This window comes from Vollenhovia emeryi, unplaced genomic scaffold, assembly GCF_000949405.1.
Source record: "Vollenhovia emeryi isolate VEMERY1.0 unplaced genomic scaffold, V.emery_V1.0 DF939149.1, whole genome shotgun sequence".
Taxonomy (NCBI): domain Eukaryota; kingdom Metazoa; phylum Arthropoda; class Insecta; order Hymenoptera; family Formicidae; genus Vollenhovia; species Vollenhovia emeryi.
Window position 1 is genome coordinate 170,575 of NW_011967217.1, and position 20,845 is coordinate 191,419.

Sequence of the window (20,845 nt, forward strand, 5' to 3'; positions counted from 1 at the left end):
GAAGTTCACTGAAAACGACAAACAGGAACACGATTTGTCGCGGATGTGTCTTTACCTCGTGCGAGACACCTTGTGAAATTTCCACGTTCCCAGTGTGTCCGGACTGTAAGAATCGCTGCAACTTAGCTGGCCCAGAGAGCAAAGCAAGCCCTTGCTGTCTCTTCTCCATCGTCTCTCGGGTGTGCAATTTTCCTTGCGTCTCAAGAGCACGCCTCCTTTGGGATTCTTCCCAAAGGAATCAATATTTGGAGGGCGACACGTAGGCCAAGAGATCCTCGCTTTGCGTTCCACGAGTTCCAACATTTTCCGAATATCCGTAATTGCCAAACGCAATTAGCTCTCGCACAATTAGCCGAGCACCATCCTGGCTCTAATTCTTTTCAGCGATCGATTCTTCTTTCTTTCCTTAATCTTTTTCTTCCGTCTATTGATTGAAGTTATTCTCCTCGAATACTTTGTCTAACTCGACTAGACTATGCTGGTCTACACAATTGTCAAAGGTTGTACGATATCGTAGTCTTCATTGGTATATTTTATCAGTAGAATAGGCATTCAAGTTTGCGTTTTATTTTATTTTTGCTCACTAATTACATTTCCAAAGTTTGGTAATCTGATTGATTCTTTTAAAGCCGTCCAGTTTTTTTGCACCAAGTGTCGTTGAAATATTTTCTTTTGTGGAAAGTTATGTCCCAGAAGCGAAATTGATCTATTTTTCAAAACAACGGTACTGAGAGAGATTAGAGTCGATTTAAATATTTCAGCCCGACACGGCGATCTATCTCCTGTCAGGTTTTCAATTATTCTTATATTCCCCCGTAACACGATTCCCTCTCGCCGGAGATCATATATGTAACACTCAAGACGAGACGAGCAGGGAAATGAGAGAGCCAAGAGTAACTGAAGAATTCATAACGGAGATATGACGCTGACCGCAACGAAGTAAAAAACTTGCAACATATTTTGCGACGACTATTAATTAAAGCATGCTCTCCGTTGCAGTATCTCCTTTGCCAAGAATTCACTTAATAACAGAAAATTTCTGCGATACGAGTAACGCAGCTTCAACGGATCAAGTAATTTTCTCTTCTGGAGTGAAATTTTTTCGCTATAACTTGCAATTTTCACCAACGACAAGCGTATCAACGACAAATTTCCACGCACTACGAGACATCGACATAAATATATATTCTTTTCTTGTGTTTTTCACGTCAACGTACAGTGATATTATAACTGAGCACAATCGAACCATTCGCGTAGAAATGCGTTTGAAATTCTGTTCTTCTTGATGGCGCGTTTCCAGCTCGCAGGATCACAGTACCACGATTTATCCAAGATCTAATTAAACCCGATATAGATTATAAAATGCCCACTCGCGAAAAAGGAAATACGCGTCTCGCGATATTTCGAGCGACTATCTGAATGATCGCAAACACACCCCTCGCTTCTGTCTACAACGATGCGTGCGTGCGCGCACATTCGCAGCCCAACAGAAACTGATCGCCTCGGCCAGTCGGGAACAGACAACCTGCCGTTCTCCTCTCTCGGAGTCCCTTTTTCTCTCGGCCGCGAGTGTGTCCGTGCGCGACGCGTGGGACGCATTGATAATTCCCATGGGCATGTGTTTACGACGCGTTGCGATTCCGGTATCGCCTCGCGACGTCGATCGTAGACTGCTTGGGACCGCGTTCGTTAAATGTGGTCAGCGTGGTAAAACGCGGTCGGCTTACACGGTTATTATCTCACGCCAGCCGGCGTAATTGTTCGACAAGGCATACCCGTATAGATCTTAATCTTTCACTTATCTTACGGGTCAACTTGTATGTCGCATATAATTATATACATTATTACACTTGATGGTAATTCACAACTTTTTATTATTATTAATGAGATACGTTATATATGGAAGATTCAATCTGCATTAATTTAATTTCGTTAATTGACCTCCGGCTATCAGGATGTATTTTTGAGTTATTAAAACTCACCGACGCCTCTCGCCAATGTCTCTCCCGCTGTGCTCCGTGAACAAGAGACCGTCTCACCGTGTACATGTGCCTAGAGAAGTTCTCAAGATCTTAATATGCTACCAATGTGACTACCTGTTGAGGTAGCCTTGGGCATCGGGATTTTGTGACCATCGAGTCGCGCGCATCGAAACCGCATCTTTTTTTCCCTTCGTTAAATTTAAATCGAAGAACAAGAAAAGAATAGACATTGAAAGTCATGCGCGGCCGAATCGATCCGCAGTTCCGCGTGCGGATCTGCAACGTGTCTTTTGTCGGGCTGCTCTAATTCGCGCGCGCAGCAAAAGCAAACATCGGCTCTTCTCATGGACGGAAGTACTTATTTTAATCGCGCGTCTCCTTCATCCGCAGCCGAGTTACCTTTCTGTTAAATTGCATACAAGTTTGCCGCGATTCTTACAACATTCGTAGAAAGAAATAGAAATTCGTGGAAAAAGAGATGCACAACGCTGCTCAATTTTTTCCAACGTGGAAAAATTACAAGATCAAATAACTCTGCGAGTCATAAGAGGGACAATATATTTGCACGTAGGGTAAGCTTATAAAAAATGTTAGGTGTTTATATCGTCGTGTTATTTGCCACGTGCATATTTATATACTCCCCCCCCCCCCCGTAGAAGATAGAAAGATTCCAGTATTTCTGTACGAATGCAATTTAGATACGCGTCGATCGGAGGTGCATTTATCCTTGGAATAACAAGTTGCGCTCTCGGTGTGTCTCTTCGAGGTTCGTCGTACCTGCCGATTCGCTTATATATCGACCGATTATCGGCACGATACGGAGGGCGTATCAAACGGCGATACGGAGAGAAACATTGCGCCGTAAGAACCCCTACCGTCGATCGCCTACGGCGTCTCTTTAAGTTCCGTGGAGGAACCGAGACCTCCGTAGCCAGACGTCGCGTCTTCAATTTCCGCGAGTTTCGGGAGCAAATCCACCTCGGAAAATCATTTTTCTCGGCACGAATAATAAATCACGACGGCCCGAGTATGCGGAATGTCAGAATTATGATTTGCACCTGCGAGTCGCGCCGCTTTGGAATTACATGAATGAGAATCCGCGCGCACCGCCGGAGGAAATCTTAAAATACGATCCGCCGAGAGCATCGCACTTAATCCTGACTTACGACAGTTTTGCAAGAGATGAAGAGATACGCGATGGGCACGGCTGCGAGACGAGAGGATTACCGGAGTTTTCGGTGGGACACGGCTCGCCGCGATATGCGTGTTTTCAAACGCGCGCACAAGTTTCTGGACTTTACGTCGCGATTCCGATTAGCGAAAGCGACGATTCTTACGGTACTCGCGGTGAATCCGGTTGGAACCACTCGAACAGGCCGGCCTAAATTCCGATTACGTGACACACCTCGAGAAATTCGCTGCCGCGAATCCCGATCTACCGTAAATTATCGGGACGGAGAGAGAGGGAGAGGCGTTAATGAATTTAACCGGGCTAACGAGCATTTCGATGTAAAATGACGCGCCGTTGACGTTGACGCGAAGAGACAACGAAGGGGTAAGCTCGCATTGTGCGTGCGCGAAGCATTAGGTAAGAGTGATGAAACAATAACGAGAATAAGCCGGGTGATTCAATTCTCTCTCTCTCTTTTTTTCCTCTAATTGTATAAAGAACCATCGGACGATTCTCATGAACAATCGTCACTACTTCGGTTACACAACGCAACGCGAAACAATGCATCATTAGAACGAGGTGCAGCTAATGCGAACGTCATATAATGGTGAATAACACAAAACATATATTCGTCGCCTTCTCACACTTGTATCATTACGTAAAAGAGCAAACAATTGTTTAGGTGCAAAGACACTATCGTTAGCTGCTATCAGGTGGTGCTAAAGGGAATCTTATAGCAATCAAGCTTTCACGCCGTCCTTTTATACTCTTACATCTCTTGAAAATATCTTACGTTTTAATTAACATTTGCATCATGGATGGCAAACGTTCTTTCGCGTTCTTTCAGGACTCTATGTGCAACCGACGTTGATGTTGGTGCTTGCGGCGATAGGTAGCCTCGCACACTGTGAGAGTACACGGATACAAATAATGTGGAGTGGATATAGGTCTCGACGCGAAGAAAGATTGGAATTCGCGCTTGGCACAGCGTCCCGATGGAATAGGAGAGCCGAGAAAACGGTGGCGCGTGCAGCAATTGCAACGTCAAGTTCTTCATCGAGTCCTAGTGTCAGTCTGATGACAGTTCGATTGCCGCTGATGACAGCACGTCCCGCTTCGCGATGCATAAGAGCGCGGAAAATTTTAATGACATTCGTAGCCGCCAGAAGAACGTCGGGGTGTTGAAACGCGACAGGCAGAAGCGAGTATTTCTTCGTTCGCCAACAACGAGAGGTGAAAGAAATAAACGTCAGAGTTAAAAAGAAAGTATAGCGCAATTTCTGAAACGTTACGAGACACGCGAGACACCGGCAATTAATTTAAGCCCTTGCGCAAGCTGTAAAATCAAAAGCCGATGTTTCTGTGCGAAAATTGTCCGAAGATCCTCGTGCGGTGGATACGTAGAGACAATACAGTTTTTCTGGATTCTAAAATTAATGGCCACTTTGAAAATAAAAACGCTCCGGGATCAATGTACGGATTTTGCGACAATGAAAGAACGACGCGAGCGCTGCTATTAAAATAACAGCGCGATCAATGACATCAACCATAAAGATGGTTCCTAACTTGTTCAAAACTACGATTTATTCTATAATGCTTCTATCTCAATTAACGAGTGATTAATTAAGCAAAGAAATCTGAGTGTTACGTCAAAGAGCTAGCCATTTAATTTTCATTAATGACCTCGTAAGAGCCGCGACAGGTCTCTCCCGTTTGTATTATCAGACTCGGTAGTTTTCAGCGCGCAACCGGAATGATGACAATTTGAAGCTACTCGTAGTTCGAGGCTGCGTCGTCCTGCGAATGCCACTTGTGAACGTGTCACGCAGATGTCCTTCGAAAGTTCTTCGTCATATCACGGCTATTCAAGTATCCCACGAGGGATTCTGACTCAACTTTTCTCATTTCTAACCATTCTCCTCCGAGTCCTGCCTCTCCCCTCACCCTTGTTACTTTGGTAAGTACGGGACGCGATCTATACATATCCGCACATATCCCTCTTATGGATTTTAATCTTTCCCATATGTCAAGATAAGAAAACGATCGGAAAGAAATAAAACTTTTTATATGCCTATTTTGCAATGCTACGCGCTCACGATGTATAAAGTATCCTCTCTGTAAAGTATCATCAGGATACTCTGTGACAAACGATATAAAATATTTTCTTCGCAAGACTAATTAACCTTCACAAAGACTAATTAATATCCATTTATTTGAAATCTCAAGTTAATAATGACCAACTCTTGCAACACCGTTCAAATATTTTAATTGCCGTATAACGAAGTAATTAAACGAAATAAAAGGTTCTTTTTTCTAATTAATTTTTCGAAATCGCGATATAAAATCTCGAAGCTCTGTACGAGTCACAAGAAGTATTTTAATTATGCATTTTAATATTCAATGTTAATGAAATCATTTTTTTAATTACATCGACGTTAGCAGCCAGAATCTCTGTTTGGCTGTTTCGAGCGCGAAATTGTAGGCGAAAAGCAATGCCCAACGCCCCGACAGTATGCAATTGTTAATGACGTCAATTAACAGCAGTTGCAAGCTAGTTGCGGTCGATGGCGACGATTTGCCATGGTTACCTATGGCGCCATCGACATAACGGGAGAACCCGAAAGGAACGTTCTTCACGCGTGAGCTGGCTCTTGCACATCCACTGGTTTCCTTCCCCTTTATGCACCTGTAACTCTGTCCCGCTACCTTCATTCTCAGATTAGACGGACCCATCAAAGGCTTTATACGCGGAAACTGCCACGGGCTGTTCCTCGAATGAGACAGACCCCTCGTTTAAACGTCCAGCGAGCGTCGGAGGGTCCCAAGTGTTATTTCACGCCATTAGATTTGGCAGGAACCGACGGATCCAGCAGGGCAGCGTTAAACTCGAAATTAGATGTTCTCGCCGCTAAGTTTTCACGTATAGTATTATACTATTACCGCACTGTTACCTATCTCGACGATCAAGTCAGATAATAACTTCGTTTCAAAATCGCTCGAGATTTAAAGGCCAATGATTTAGTACTCCTCATTATTATAGTAGTTATTTTTTCGATACATCACGAGTAATGAAATCTCTCTCACGGAGGATTTACGAGATGCAATCGGCCGATATACTTACTCGGTGGTTTCGAGGTACTGGAAGACCCGGTAGACGGGGCGTCGATACATGAAGAGGTGATCCTCGACACGCTCCACCATCATCCTAAAACCACTTCATTCGAAACGGTGGGCCACTTATCATCACCCACCACTTATCACTGGTTTCCAAGAACGAAACGCAGCACTGCGATGAAATACGTATTTCAGAAAAAGTTCTCGCGTTCGTATACGAGCGATCAATGTTCAGCCATTTATGTTTGCCAACGCGCACTCTTTTGTTCCCCGCGACGAAGCTGTATCGTCGATTAAATCAAAGGCCTCGTCGTGCCCGCAGTCGCCGTACGAACGATTAATAGTTCGTTCTAGCACGACGAGATGGAATTAAATGAATGTCCGGGTAGGTCTTCTATTTTCGCGAACCACTGTTTCGTCCCGTTCTCCCGTTCACTGCATACTGCCGGCCCCGCCGAATCGATACGTTTGGCACAAACAGTCGGGCGACAGGTGCACTAGAGGACCGTGTCCTCCGGCGTGTCCTTCTTCGATCAACGACCCTCGGTCACCCTCTGGTTGTCTCGTCCTTCCGATTCTGCCGATTACCCCGATAGGACCGTTAGGCCTGATCGTAATAGCATTTTCAAGAGATACGACGGTCACCACGTCTACATAGTCGACACGATTAAGATAAATTGACAACGATAAGAATGTACTGTAATGCACTCGTTATAGGAAAAAAAAATGTATCTTTTTTCATATTTCGTATCCTCCGTTACTTTTGATGGGTATTAAAAAATTGAATGTTGCGTAGCTCATTACAAATTCACTCAAAGAAGCGCGTATGATACACGCGAGACCGAGGGGTAAACCGCTGACCAAAATTAAGTACACCAATGCCTACTAATGCCCAGCGGGCATTACTTTGTGTTGTCTTATTTCATCTTTCTCTCGCGTATTTTATATGTAAAATACTTACTCTTAGATCCCACTTGATAAGGACCTAAACCAAAGGTCGAGACGTTGTGAAAGCTAATTGAATAAATGTGGCCAGCTGAGGTCGATTGAAATTTGAAATTTTATTATTGATACTGGCAATATGAAGAAACGAACTTGTTATTTTATCTTGTGTTATCCTTTTAGATTCTTTATAATGCCCCGGCAAGGCCAAGTAACACCCACTGGTGCCCAAAAATTGCCTAGTAATGCCTAGTAATGCCCGAAATCTGTGCACGACAATGCCCTCAGCGATTTACCCCTCGCGCGAGACTGCAAGTTACAAGCAGTACGAGCAAACAAGGCGAGGTAGATCGATAAATTTCGCGTATCTCTGTCATACTAATTTGATAGCGTGCGATCTAGATTTTTAGCTGCAATTTTACGAGCAATCCTGATCGTTTCTGAGGAAAGGAGACGGTAAAGTCGTCGTAAATATTTTTCGAACGAACGGACGTGCAAAATTGTGAGACAAGCTATCGCTGGCTATATGCGGCGCTCGAGAAACGATCCGCTGTCTCCTTAAGTAGCTTCATGACTAATAAGAGAATCGCGTGCGGACATACATCTATACCTAACCTACCCCAAACCTACCCCAAACTGCGAGACACCGCCTAAGTTCAGCCGCAGTTACTGCAGCCAGCAACCACTGCAGTGCAACCCATCCTGGTATCAAGCCAGGTCTGTATGAACTGCCGATATTTTCACGAAATTACATACGATGCGGACATAATAATAATCAGTTTAAGATGAAACTTACATTAACTGACTAATTGTTTCAATTGTGTAATTAGTAAATGTTCGCTGTGACAAAATTTTAATGAAAGAATTAGATCATCGTTTTCTTGCTGGAAATTAGATGATTTTAAAGGGGAAAGCTCTCAAATCCTAGATAGATTTCAGAAATAATATTCACGCGCGAGGATGCTTCGTGCTATCGAACAAATAACAAGTATACGCTCGAAAGCCTCGAAAATACCGATTATTTTTGCAACTAAAAATATTCCGTAATTGATAGATTATCAAAATAAATTATATTTCAGTCTATGCAATGTATCTTTAAATTATACTTATCATACGGTTCGTCCGATTCCTCCTGCGATAATCTTGTCTCGCACGTAAATTCTTACAAATTCCCGTAAATATACGCAGCTTGAAAAATCAATAACAGCCAAACGAAATTGCTCTCTGTCTCTCTCCCTTTCTGGCTTGTTTAACTCTCGTAAAATTTTACAAAGTTACGCCTACGTAGATCTCGTAAAGCCGGTACTATCGTGAAACAGGAATGTGAACTGGAACTATGCAGACCACTGAACTTTCGAGTAGTTTGAAACTGTCCTGCGGTAAGAATTGCAAATTGAACCGATAGAGCTTGTAAGTCCCGCGGGATATTATTAAAAAATTCAAGGGATAACCACGAATCTCTCCGAGAGGCTACTGTGCCCTGCGAGTAACAGGAAATCACTTTACGAAGATCATTCTTTGAATAAATAAATGTGCATTATTACCGCCAACACATTTCTCTTTCAAATTCCCTTCGCTTATTAAATATCTTTGAGAGCTCGAAACTTCTGATACAAAAAGCTTTAAGAGAACCGGAAGATAACATCTTCCGAATAATCTTTAAATTTTAGTGTATTTACATGAGCAAATAGTCACGTATGTAAAAATTCTCGTGTCTACAAAAAAGCCAGAATTAAAAATTTTAACAGACGGGAAAATATATGCCACTTTCAATGAGAGAAACAAGAAAGTTACGAAAAGCACACAACACGCTCGATTTTACAGAATTTCGCCGTTCGTGTCACTGACCGGACCAAGGTCGTGCAACCTTGACATCGCGCTACGAAATCTTCCACCTCTCATCGTCGGAGCAACCAACGACCCCGAGAGCTTTATACCCGAGCACTTCCGTTCGTGCTAGACGTAAAACAAACCCCCGAGGTTTCCATCTCATTGGCCTCCTCCAAAACTCGCACATTTAATCTCGCCAATCGTGAAACTGTCAAGTTTGAAAAAATCACTTATCACTTCAGAAACCGCTACTTTTCTTCCCCCAAAAGTTCCGTTTTAGATAACAACGAAAAAAGAGACTTGCCAAAAAATATATTGAATAAAAGTCTTAAAAAATTTATCTGACAAATTTCAATTTGAAAAACCGTTTCGAGAAATACGTAAGATTTTTCGCACGACTCTAAATCAAATCTTATTTCTTTCTTATTACCTTCTTCTCCGACGAAACAATGATTTCGTTCAGGAGCACTTTATCCTAGATGACTTACAAAATCCCTTTTCACTTCCTACCACTCCCTTTTGAATATCTCTTCAATCTTCGTCCTCAGACACTTACTACCCCAATTAACCTTCACCCGTTCGCGAAGATTGTCTCTCGAGATCAAAGTTCACGTCACTGCAAACATTTCGACTGATCCTCCGTCGAAATCAATCCGATTCCGCGCAATAGTGCCGCGCGATATCCCCGCGAGTCGGGGCGTCGCGACGCAGGGCGACCTTGACTCGCTCGAAGGTCCCCGGGTTCCGTGGACGCGCGGCGTCGCGGCGTCGTCAACGAATCGGCGAACAGACGGACGGAGCACTCGGCGTCGTCGGTCGGTGGGCGTCGGTGCGACGATCGGACGAGGACGGTAAGAATGGAGTAGCAGCGCGCCTAGCAACAGCGTGGACGACGCGCGTCTACGGCGTCGTCGTCAGGTACGGTTTCGCCGGTTCAAGCAGGCGCTTTGCTGGGTGCGGCAGGCTGCGCCGCGACGCCCGGCATCCTTCCCCCCGCGCGACTCCCGCCGACTGCCGCCCCTGTTCTCTCTCTCCTCTCTCTCTCTTCTTCCCTCCCCCTTTTCTGCCCACGTTCAACCGACGCTGCCACCCTGCAACCCCTGCGTGGCGGCAGGCCCCGAGACCGCGTGGATGTGACGTACCGCGTCGCGACGCGCCGGGACGAACGTCCGCAATGGAATCCGCTGTATTAACGCGCACGCGAAATTTCGTAAATGACGTTGACGCGCTCGCTAATGAAACTTTATTTTCGTTTCCACATAATTCTCAAACAGATTTAAGCGTTCGCAGCGTCCACAAAGCACGAACACGCAAGACAGTTCCAAACCGAACGAGATAGTTGGACGACTCCTTGCATAAAAATATTTTTGACAGCTGCGCGACATGCATGTGTTCCACCTAATGTGGTGCTTTGTAGATCTCTTATCTTAATGTTCTGAAAAATTGCATTCGCTCGGAAAAATATAATAAAATAGAAAAAAAAGGAGAGATAAGATTCTTAATGCGTGCTTGTTAAAATCGTTTGATAGACATGAAAAAACATGAAAAGTAGAGTGCATATTTTTTCTCAAGAGAATACATTAATTTTAATAACTTGTCCACAGCTCCGTAATATAGTTCAAGGTTTTCACGTAGAGTTCGAGGCACTCAAGCATGAATCTGGCTACAAGGGACAGGGCAGTCCCTGGGCGCAACACGGTGTGTCCGGAATCCTACCAACAAATTCCCACGGGTATACCGTACACGCAGACACACGCTACTTATGGTATTAATTTAATTAACATGGCAAAGACGGCACCAAAGTAAAGAGTGGCAATATCGCGAAAGCCTGCCTGTAAATATGTATACACCACTTTGATAACTGCTCTATCGCAACGGTTATTTGATCAGGTATCACGGCGGAAAGCAACGATAACAACGTACACTAACTTGTCACGGTGCAATTAGTATCACTTTTCTGCTCGAAAGTTCAATAAACGTCGCGGTGATTTTGCGAACCGAGTTTCGATTCATTTTGCGGTATTCCAAAATTACTTGGAGTGACATTTGGAGGACGGCACGTCACGCTCTAAATAATTTTAAGATGTTAACAAACGCGACATCATCTTGTTAGCCTACGAACACGGTTACATCTGGGCTCACGACGGTTTCCAACGAACACTTTGTTAACGAGGGTTTTCTCTATTATAAAAAGCAATGATGCAGCAGGGTCGAGAGGAGCGACACAACTTACAGGGTGACTACAACGTGAATTCACCCCTGAATGCGGAGGCGTACGCCCCAATGACCCCACAGGGCAATCCGTAATGGATTCCCAATGGACTCGTGTGTCTAATTAATTTACTAAATTAATTTGATGCCTCAAAGAAGATGGCGTGCACGTACGCTAATTACTGTGCTGGCAAAGTATGCGCTTAAAAACATTTGTTTTTCGTACATTTATTTAGCCGCAATTTACGTCGTTATCTGCGACTATATTAATCTCGAATATTCGCAATTTAGTGACTTCTTACATCTTCGAGTCTCTTTGTCTCTATTGTCCGGGTCTTTATTTATTATCAGATTTCCATTCAACTTTCTGCATTCCATATTTTTGTACGGAATAACAATACTGCGAAGCAATAATGCAATTCGTTGCGCTCACTTAGAGAGCGCGGGCCGCAGCGTAATAAAACGTTATTCTATATTATGTTACTCCGCCCTATTCTGCGAGAGTTAATTCGTTACGGTCGTTCGCGACGAGACGCTTTATTGTGCAAAATCCAACAATACGTAGCAGCCCCGAGCAGTCGCTGGCCGTCAGTAACCAACCCTTTCGAGCCGGATAGTTGCAACCCCATTTGAATGTACGCGCACGTATGCGCGTACACACACGTATCAATCTCCCGCTGCTTCCTGTAAGGACAACTTGGAATATCCACCGCAACCAACGTGCAGGGGAGGGACACGTATCCAGCCGTTCCGGGGACATTTGCATATATCTGTCTACGTCGGTCGGCCTAAGTGTCGTTTGTGCCGACGCAATTGCGGATTATCTACACACGGGGGACGGGCGGATGGATAGTACTATTCGCGACGCATTTGTCGATTCGGTCACCTGGAGCCAGCCGATTCTATCGGAAAACGGATGATGGGTCACGTCTGAAAATAGTGCCGGCCAGAGTTCACTGTACCAAGTACGAAAATATATCCCGCAGAAGACATGATTTCCCCGACGTTATCGGTGGCCCCTGTACCCCGCGCTCCATATTTTAATAATTAATACGCTAATGGATCGCGCTGATCTTTCGTGACAGGGCGAGCTACGGCCAGAAGACTGCGCTATTGAATAAATTAAAATGCGGAGTCCAAATGTGGAATCGAAAATACGGAGCACCGATTTCATCGATCCTAATACATCTAACTGATCTGTGTGTGGAAAAGATTACAATATGATAAATATAATCTATTATAATGGAAAGTGTAATTACTGGCAAAACTTTTAAATATCTATTCGCTCTGTTTTACTGATCTGTAAATATAGAGTTTTCTGCGATTTGCTGTCATTTATAAAGGATGTTATGTATACCTTGTCGAAACTATGCCTGGAATTCTTATATGTCCTTTATATTTTATTTTTGAAATTAATATAACTGCGATAGAAAATGTTGAATTCAAGTATTGAACTGCACTTTGTCCCGTCGTAACATACTTTTCGAATATGGGAACGTTAGCTGGCGCGACGTTAAAGAAAAGGTGTAGTAAAAGCGATCTTCGTTCCAAGAAAAGAAACTTGTCACATTTTTTACTATGCAATCATCGTGGAGAAATCACCCTCGTACAGCTAGTTCGACGAATTAAGATAGAATATATCCAGCTGACATGCATGATTCACGCATATTTCTTCACGAGGTAACGGTTGCAAAGCCAGTGAGATGTTACTGGATACGGCAGCGAGTAAAGGGATAAAAGAGAAAGGGCCGAAAGAGCAAACTTCACTTCGAGGAAGCAAATTCCCCGGATTCTTCTTTACGAAGTCACAGAGATGAAGTTCTCGTGTGCTTCTCGAACTGCATAAATTAAAGTAGATTACAATAGTCCGCGTGCATGATTCATGTATGTTTCTTCACGATGTAACGGTTTTAAAAATGATGGAACGTTAGTGGACCCGACGAAGTAAGAGGATGAAGAAGGGCAGGAAGGGCGATGCTTGATTCCGAGAAAAAGAGATCCTCCGGATGCCTATGTGCGAGGTCACACTTGTACGGCTAATTCGATAAGAGACGAGGAACTTCCATCCGAGTTTTCGTCAGAAAGCAAGGCGAGGTGGAATTCATAGCGTTCGATTCCACTCGACCCCCCCGGAATTCTCGGCACGTGCGTAATCCTTACATTGTCGCGTCCTATAAACGGATTCGGCAGAATACTGTACAAAAAAAAGTGAACATTCGCCGCGTGTCTCGATTTCCCGTGAATTTGTGGCTTCTATAACGAAGCATCGTACAAAAAAAATTCAATTTATTTGCAATGTCCACATTTTCCAAATGACAATGGAACGAAATTGAATCTACGTGATTTCTATCACACCGCAAATTACATGGCACAGATTTCTTGCGTGACTGTCCCGTTAATTCCACAGAGAATTCGAAAAAACAATTCTCTAAGCACGATCCCAGACGTTTCACCGCAATTTTTTTCAGATTACCCGACTTCTTTTTGCAGCGAGACGATATTTAATTCGCGTGCCACGAATGGAGCTCGAGGTGAGCTTCCGAGAGAGGCATTATCGTCGACCCTCCAGCTTCGACCCTCTGGTGGTCCGAGATATTCTCGTTCGATACGTACTTTAACGAAAAGGGAACTCTCTCACGCGTGCGGCAAGTATACCCTCGGATGAAAATCGCCCGGTGGCACGAGGACCGTCCCCTCGCGAGAGCGACGCGTGTTCTCTACCCCGCGACTATTTATCTCTTTTCTCGTCTCGCTCGCTCGTGCCGAGGGGGCTACGCGAATATCGAGTTATCGATCTGCGGTCCACCCTCGACCGTGCTCCGTCCGGGGATGCTGCGAACTCTTCGGGAGGGAAAGGAAAATAACGCGCGGTCAACGACATCTGATTGACCAAGTAAAATTAACGCGGTGACGTAATTTGTCTATCTACACGATGCTTGTATACACGACTAAGAAGCTATCAAAATTCACACTCACAGAAAAAACACCACTGATGACCAATGGCTGACAAATTCTAATTAAAGAAATTCATTGCGAAAAATATTACCTCAGCCAGGGTTTTTCGCAATGAATTTCTTTAATTAGAATTTGCCAGCTATTGGTCGTCATGCAATTTTCTACATTGTTTAATCAATTACTGGCGTTAAATAATTCTTTACGTTCAATATAGTAAGTCAATCTTTTTTAATTCGATACAGGAGAATAAGAATTATTGACTTTATTTTGATATCGTCTTATTTTTATAGTAAATGAGGTTGTGAGAAAAATTAATGCGTCAAGAATATTTTTTGTCTCGGTAAGAGAAGTCCTTTCTGAGGGTGCAGACGGACGTTTCTCCGTCTGTATAATGTCAATATGTAGACTTAAACGTGAGTCGTAATAAGGATACGATCATTGCGTCCGCGATAAGGCTTTAATAACGTAATAAAATTCACGTAATAAAGTCTGCGTTTCACACGCGTTATTATTTATAATGACCAATTCGCTGAAGTAAACTGCCGCAATTCCATGCTGTGGAGTACCGGTTTGCGTGACTTCTCGCGTATCTACCCCACTTCATCGTGGCGCAAGTTTTTCCGTGATTTCCCGCGACTTTTTGCGCGATACTAATGACGTCCTTGAACTTCGAGCTAGTGTTTTGCACTAGGCGCAGACACGATTGCGCGCATGCCATCCGGTTCGTCGCCGTGACAATGTCCGCGACGATTCTTCGTTCTCTCTCGTGCCACTTGCCGATTTATCGCACGACTTATCGCTAGAGCCCTTCCTGCCAGCCATTGCCCCGTTGATTATCGCACCGCATTAATGTACTCCGCGACAAATAATAACCGTTCCATCAACGTACACAATGTTTCATTTCGCTTAAATCCTCTTTCCCGAATGCGGCGAGTTATTTGTTTTCTTTATCGATTCCTGATTTCGTCAAAGATAATATTACGAGTGTCACTCGAAATTTTTAAGGCACGCGATAAATTAATTAACAATCTTTCGGTCTCTGGAATAAAATAATCGTTTAACATAATCGCGCACGACGATAAGAGGAAATTATTTTCCCAAAAATTGTCGAACTGAAGTCTCCTGCTCGGACAATGAGAGTCCTGGGAAAATTTAGCCGCCGCGCTCGCTGACAAGTGCTTAATGTACAACTGATACAATTGGCGAGTGATTTCTCTGGGTGATCCACTAGCCGCGTCCGAATTGCGGGTTTCGTCGCGAAGCGTTGATTCTCCTCGAGAATTTAGAGCGCAATTAATTGAATTCGCTCGATTCGAGCGATTAACATACAGTCGTTTATGCGCGATAATGCTAATAAGCGCGTATGAAAACTTAAGGATTTATGAGCAATGCGCGGGGTCATTATTTATTCGAACGTGATAAAGTCGCCCCCTTCGTCGAACGGTATCCGGTAACACGGCAGCACTGAACTGCTTGTGACCGTTAATGCGATGACTATCCATCGTTCGTGTATAATTTATACAACTTTAACTCGCATGTGACATATACGAAAAGAAAGTTGCGTTAACACACGGGCGCACTTTAAGGGTACTATTACATTCGTCGTACGACAAATTTTTTAAGCCCGTTGACTGGCTACGAGCTAGAAACTTTCTAGATACTCGGGAACTTTTCTATCCTGCGGCCAATCAACACGCTTGAAAAATTTGTCGTACAATTCCCACTGTCCCTATCTACTATCCAGCGAAACCACTACCAAGGGAGCGGGCGTGGAAAAATTAGCGGGGAAAGAAGACCCTGTTGAACTTGACTCTACACGGATAAAAAAAATTCCTGTTGAATTAAACAAAATGAAGTTGCTTGAATTAAACGTTACTGTCACGGGCTGCTACGTACATGAATAATTCACTCGATTGTATTTGCTACGGATTTGAATTTTAAGCATTCAACTATGTCTAGATTATTAAGACAACAATCTCATGTTTTTCATTTATTAATATTGATGTTGTTTCAACGATTTTTTTTTCAACTGCACCGATCTTGTTGGTACAACATCATTCTTCTTTCCGTGTAATCTGGCGCCAGTAAAATTCTCGAGTATCTAGAAATTTTCTATTCAGCAGCCAATCAACACGCTTGAAAAATTCGCCGCACGACAAATGCAATACCAGTCTAATGCTCTCGTCGCGTCGTGTTTATAGTGTGTTCCTACAGGAAGAAAACGTACGTGCTCAAAAAACCGCAAGATCCCCGAACACAAAGGATCTACGCATGGCTAATCAAGTCCCGGTCTTCCGATGATAGCGCACGCACATTAACGAGTGTCCATCTAAACGGGCAGTGAAATAATGATAAGGGCATGTCATAAAATGTAACAAATTGTACGAATACTCGCGTGAATATAAGCGAAATTACTACACCAAAAAAAATGCTGTCGAATTAAGCAAAATGCAGTTGCTTGAATTAAACGTTAACGTCACGGGCTGCCACAAACACAAGCAATTCACTCGATTGTATTTGCTATGGATTTTAATTTTAAGCATTGAACTAAATATCCAGATTATTAAGACAACACTCTGATGTTTTTCATTTATTAATACCGATGTTGTTTCAACGAATTTGTTTCAATTACACTGATCTTGTTGATACAACATCATTGTCTTCTCCGTGTAAGCACGTGACGTTACGCCAAAAGAAGAAGCAACAATTAATTGTATTCTGCTCTCTACAATTAACTATAGGCTTGTTTCACTGCGCCGCTATTGTGACTCGATGCCGCAATTTTCTCTCTCGCGAATTGAAAAACTACGAGAAATTTCGTGGGTTAAATCGCGGGCGACGAGGTTTCTGCGTGTCTCGCGACGATAAGACGTCTTCTGCATCGCGTTAGGAGAAGCGGCTCGTTGTTCTCGGTGTTCGCGCGCCGAAAAATAAGATCAAGCGGGACGCGCGCGAGCGAGCGGGCGATAAATCAACACGCGCAACCATCCGCGGACAAAAGTATCTCCAAGTTCATCGAACCACGCTTACACGTCCAAAGATATCGCGCGAGCGCGCTTAACAATGACTCGCGTCTCGCTATAGTCCTCCATTCAAAATGCACGACGGCATGCTACGCACGACACGCATGCACGCGTGCACGACGAGAGCGTGACTTTCACGCACGCGCTTTCCGCGCGTCACGTGCCACGAATTTTCGCCCCTGCTCGATCAAGCATTGCCGGTAAATTACGCACCGCCCACGCACCGCTCACGTAATCTCGACGCGACGCTTCCGTGCGGGTGTACGCAGCGTGACGTAACGGCGTCTTGGTTCTACATAACGGAAATTATGATTAGTTCATAAGTGCACGTAGAATAAGTGCACGCACGCTTCGTTCGCCTAATACGAGCGCTATCGGTATCTTTTAAGTTTTCTATATTGAATGAAAGAAAAAAATATGGCCAAGACTAACGAGGTCGATGCAAATTATCTAATTATGCGTGGACTTTTGCATCCGCGACTTGTACCGGGTAAAAAGAGCCTCGATAATTACATCTGTCTGAAATAAAATGAAAAACTAAACGCTCCGCAACGAATGTCAATTAATTGTTTATTCTCGGAACTCCGTTCATAATTTAATTACCATTTCAAACGCGTTCGATATCTCAGCCCGCCGGGCACACCAGGTTATCCCGATGGCACGCTATATCGCACTAAAGTAGAATCACTCTCTGTGTGGCCCGATGTTTTATTTTTACACCGTATTTCCCGCTTAAAATAATTACAAGCAAGAGCCCCCTTTTCCCACGTCGCATTAGCCGCTCGCGTACTCTGGGAAAAAAGGAGACACGTTAGCAACCCATTTTGGGGCCCACAATTAGTAAACGAATTAGTTGGATTGTTCGTAATTACATTAAGTGAAAACTATCTTTGCGTCACTGAATATCGACAGAACTAATTGAGAGAATTGATTAGTATTACTTAAAAATCTTGGACATATAATAGATAGAATAGCTAATCGCGATTTTCAGATACGCGAGGTAATAAAATTCGTAACTCTAATCTTTTACGAATTTTACCCCGCGTAACTAAAAATCGCAATTAGCTGTTCTATCTGTATCCAAGATTTTTAAGTAATACTAATCAATTCTCTCAATTAGCTCTGTCGATATGCAGTGACGCAAAGATAATTTTCACGAGGCACTAACCGAAATGTTAAGTTGCGGTCAAAATTTTTCCCAGAGTAGAGTTACGAACAATTCAAATAATTCGATTACTAATTGTGGGCCCAAAAATGGGTTGCTGTCTTTTTTTCCCCCCAGAGTAGTAACTTCCGCCTCGTTTCTCCGCTCTTGATTCGCCGCTGCCGACTGCCTCGGTCCAGAGGACGAGGATATCAGCAGCGAGACGCGAGCGTGGAGAAGGGAACGTTACCAAATCTACATCCTGTATACGTGCGCTCAAATAAATTTTACAGGTCGCGCATTCTCAGATAAGCGTATCCGGCTAATGGACGAACTATCTCGCAATGTTCGTCGAGTCGCGCGCGAGCCTGAACGAGAATAACTGACATCAAAGAAGACGCTGGGTCGTACGTTCTGGCGAAATCTCGGATAAAAGCAGCGGCCCCATAGGATAGTCGTTTCTTTCACGAGCGCTGCCGCGGAGATGCCGTAATTTCGCGCGGAAATAACTCGCGCCGAAGCTAGGATCGATCCCGCGATTAGAGAGCGAATTTCAGGCAGCGGAACTCATAATTAGATCTTTTTCCTCGCGCGCAGCATCGGAGTCGGCAATTTAATAGTCAGTCGTTGCTTCTCCGCGCGCGCGTTAAATCCACATTTCTCTTACGCGACGCATCCCGCGCGCGCGCGCGCGCGCGAGCTTGCTCCTTTTGCAGTGAACGAATTTAGAACGGAGAAAAGGGAGACGCGGACACAGAAATTACGTTAAAATTCCATGCCCATCCGACGCGGTACTCTGGTAGTTACGCGCATTGCGCGCTCCAATCAGAAGAGTTGATTGTAATTGAGTTTTTCGCACGAATCTTTTTTTTTCAGCCCGTTCGCCGGGATCTAAACAGAATTGCTAATGTTCGGACAAACATTTGTTCAATTAATCACATTTAAAGACCTAGCCTTTTTTTGGTAACGCAAACACCGAGGGGTAAACCGCTGACCATTATTAATGCCTAGCGGGCATTACTTTATGTTATTATCTTATTTTATCTTAAACAAGCGCCTTTAGGTCCGAGCAAGATGTTGGTAGCCCGATAATTATAATCTAAAGTGCGAAGTCACCGGCGCGCAAGACAAGGTGGTAAACGGTATGTGAATTCACACTTTAGATTACAATTATCAGGCTACCAACATCTTGCTCGGACCTGAGGGCGCTCTCGTTTGATTGATTTATATCATACTGGTCCTATTTAACTTTATTTGTTTGTTTCATCTAAGTTAACAAGCAGAAAGGGGCAATAAGAGCCAAACGCCAGGTGTTAGGTGCGAATGTAGTATTAGATTTAATGTTTAATAGAATTGAGCAAGTCAAACGTTTCCATATGTGATCCTTATCAATCATTTATCATCTCTACACAAAGTTAACGATTAGTATTGTCTTCCTCAACGATCACGCTGGTTGCTCTACTCTTGTTATATTATGAACCAATTTATAAATATGTTATATCTTTCAATAATTTTGCGATACAACAATTATGTATAAGATTTGTCATTGATAAAGATCACATATGATGATTGAAACGTTTGACTTGCTCAATTCTCCTCCTCCTCCTCAACACTTTACCCTTGACAGGGCGTGGTGCGTTGGCAACTCTCATGAGTTGGCTCTCGATGAGTCGTACACACATGAGGCGCTGTCTTCGGAAAATAATCAGGTGGTTTTCCCTTGCCTGCCTGATCCTATGCCGTTGACTACGTTAAATAGCCCATCCGCCTTTGAGGGTGATGTCTCACCTCTCAGGACAAGAGAGTGCCCGATCCAGCAAGCCGGCATTTCTCTGTGCCACGCTCGCCGCTCTGTTTTATTAAACATTAAATCTAATATTACATTCGCACCCAACACCTGGCGTTTGGCTCTTATCGCCCCTTTCTGCTTATTAACTCAGATGTTTATCAACAGAGCCCTAACAATATATTGTTTGTTTTATTTTATTTTATCTTATTTTATCATTGTAATGCCCCAGCAAGGCCTAATGCCCAAACTAATGCCCAGAAATGGCTAGTAATGCCCAGTAGTGCCGCAAATCTGTACACCACAATGCCGTTTTACCGCTCGGCAAACACCTTACATTAATTTACACGCGTCCGACTTCGGCAAACTCTCGATGTGTCTCCAGCAGATTGCATAACGACGCTCACAATTATGGGGGATACCGAGAATTCGAAATGGACGTGCATGGAGAGACCGAGAAAGAATCAGGGACTACGCCTCTATCACTGACGAACGCGTAATTTCACGTTTATCGCAGCGGCTTTGCGCCAAATCCACGTTCGCGGACTCCTCGCCGGCGGTTACTCCTTTTTGTTACGGATATAGAACGAGGGAAAGGGAGTAGCAAAACGCGAAGAGACGCGGCTGCTGCCGCACATTATCTACGTCACACGTCGGAGTGCGTGCAAGTGCAACTCGATGTTACTT

At 43.8% G+C, this 20,845-nt stretch overlaps 2 protein-coding genes across 2 annotated transcripts in view; both read right to left on the reverse strand.

Annotated features, from left to right (window-relative positions):
• The window catches only part of LOC105565717, a 16,950-nt gene extending 16,576 nt beyond the window's left edge, over nucleotides 1-374 (reverse strand). Inside the window, exon 1 of the mRNA XM_012019136.1 lies at nucleotides 56-374. Coding sequence (XP_011874526.1) covers nucleotides 56-303 — 248 coding nt within the window. The 5' untranslated portion in view covers nucleotides 304-374. The remainder of the gene's footprint in view (nucleotides 1-55) is intronic.
• Nucleotides 375-421: 47 nt separating this feature from the next.
• Nucleotides 422-20,845, reverse strand: part of LOC105565835 — a 39,371-nt gene continuing 18,947 nt past the window's right edge. The window contains exon 3 of the mRNA XM_012019358.1: nucleotides 422-2,052. Within this exon, the coding sequence (XP_011874748.1) occupies nucleotides 1,881-2,052 (172 nt within the window). The 3' untranslated portion in view covers nucleotides 422-1,880. The remainder of the gene's footprint in view (nucleotides 2,053-20,845) is intronic.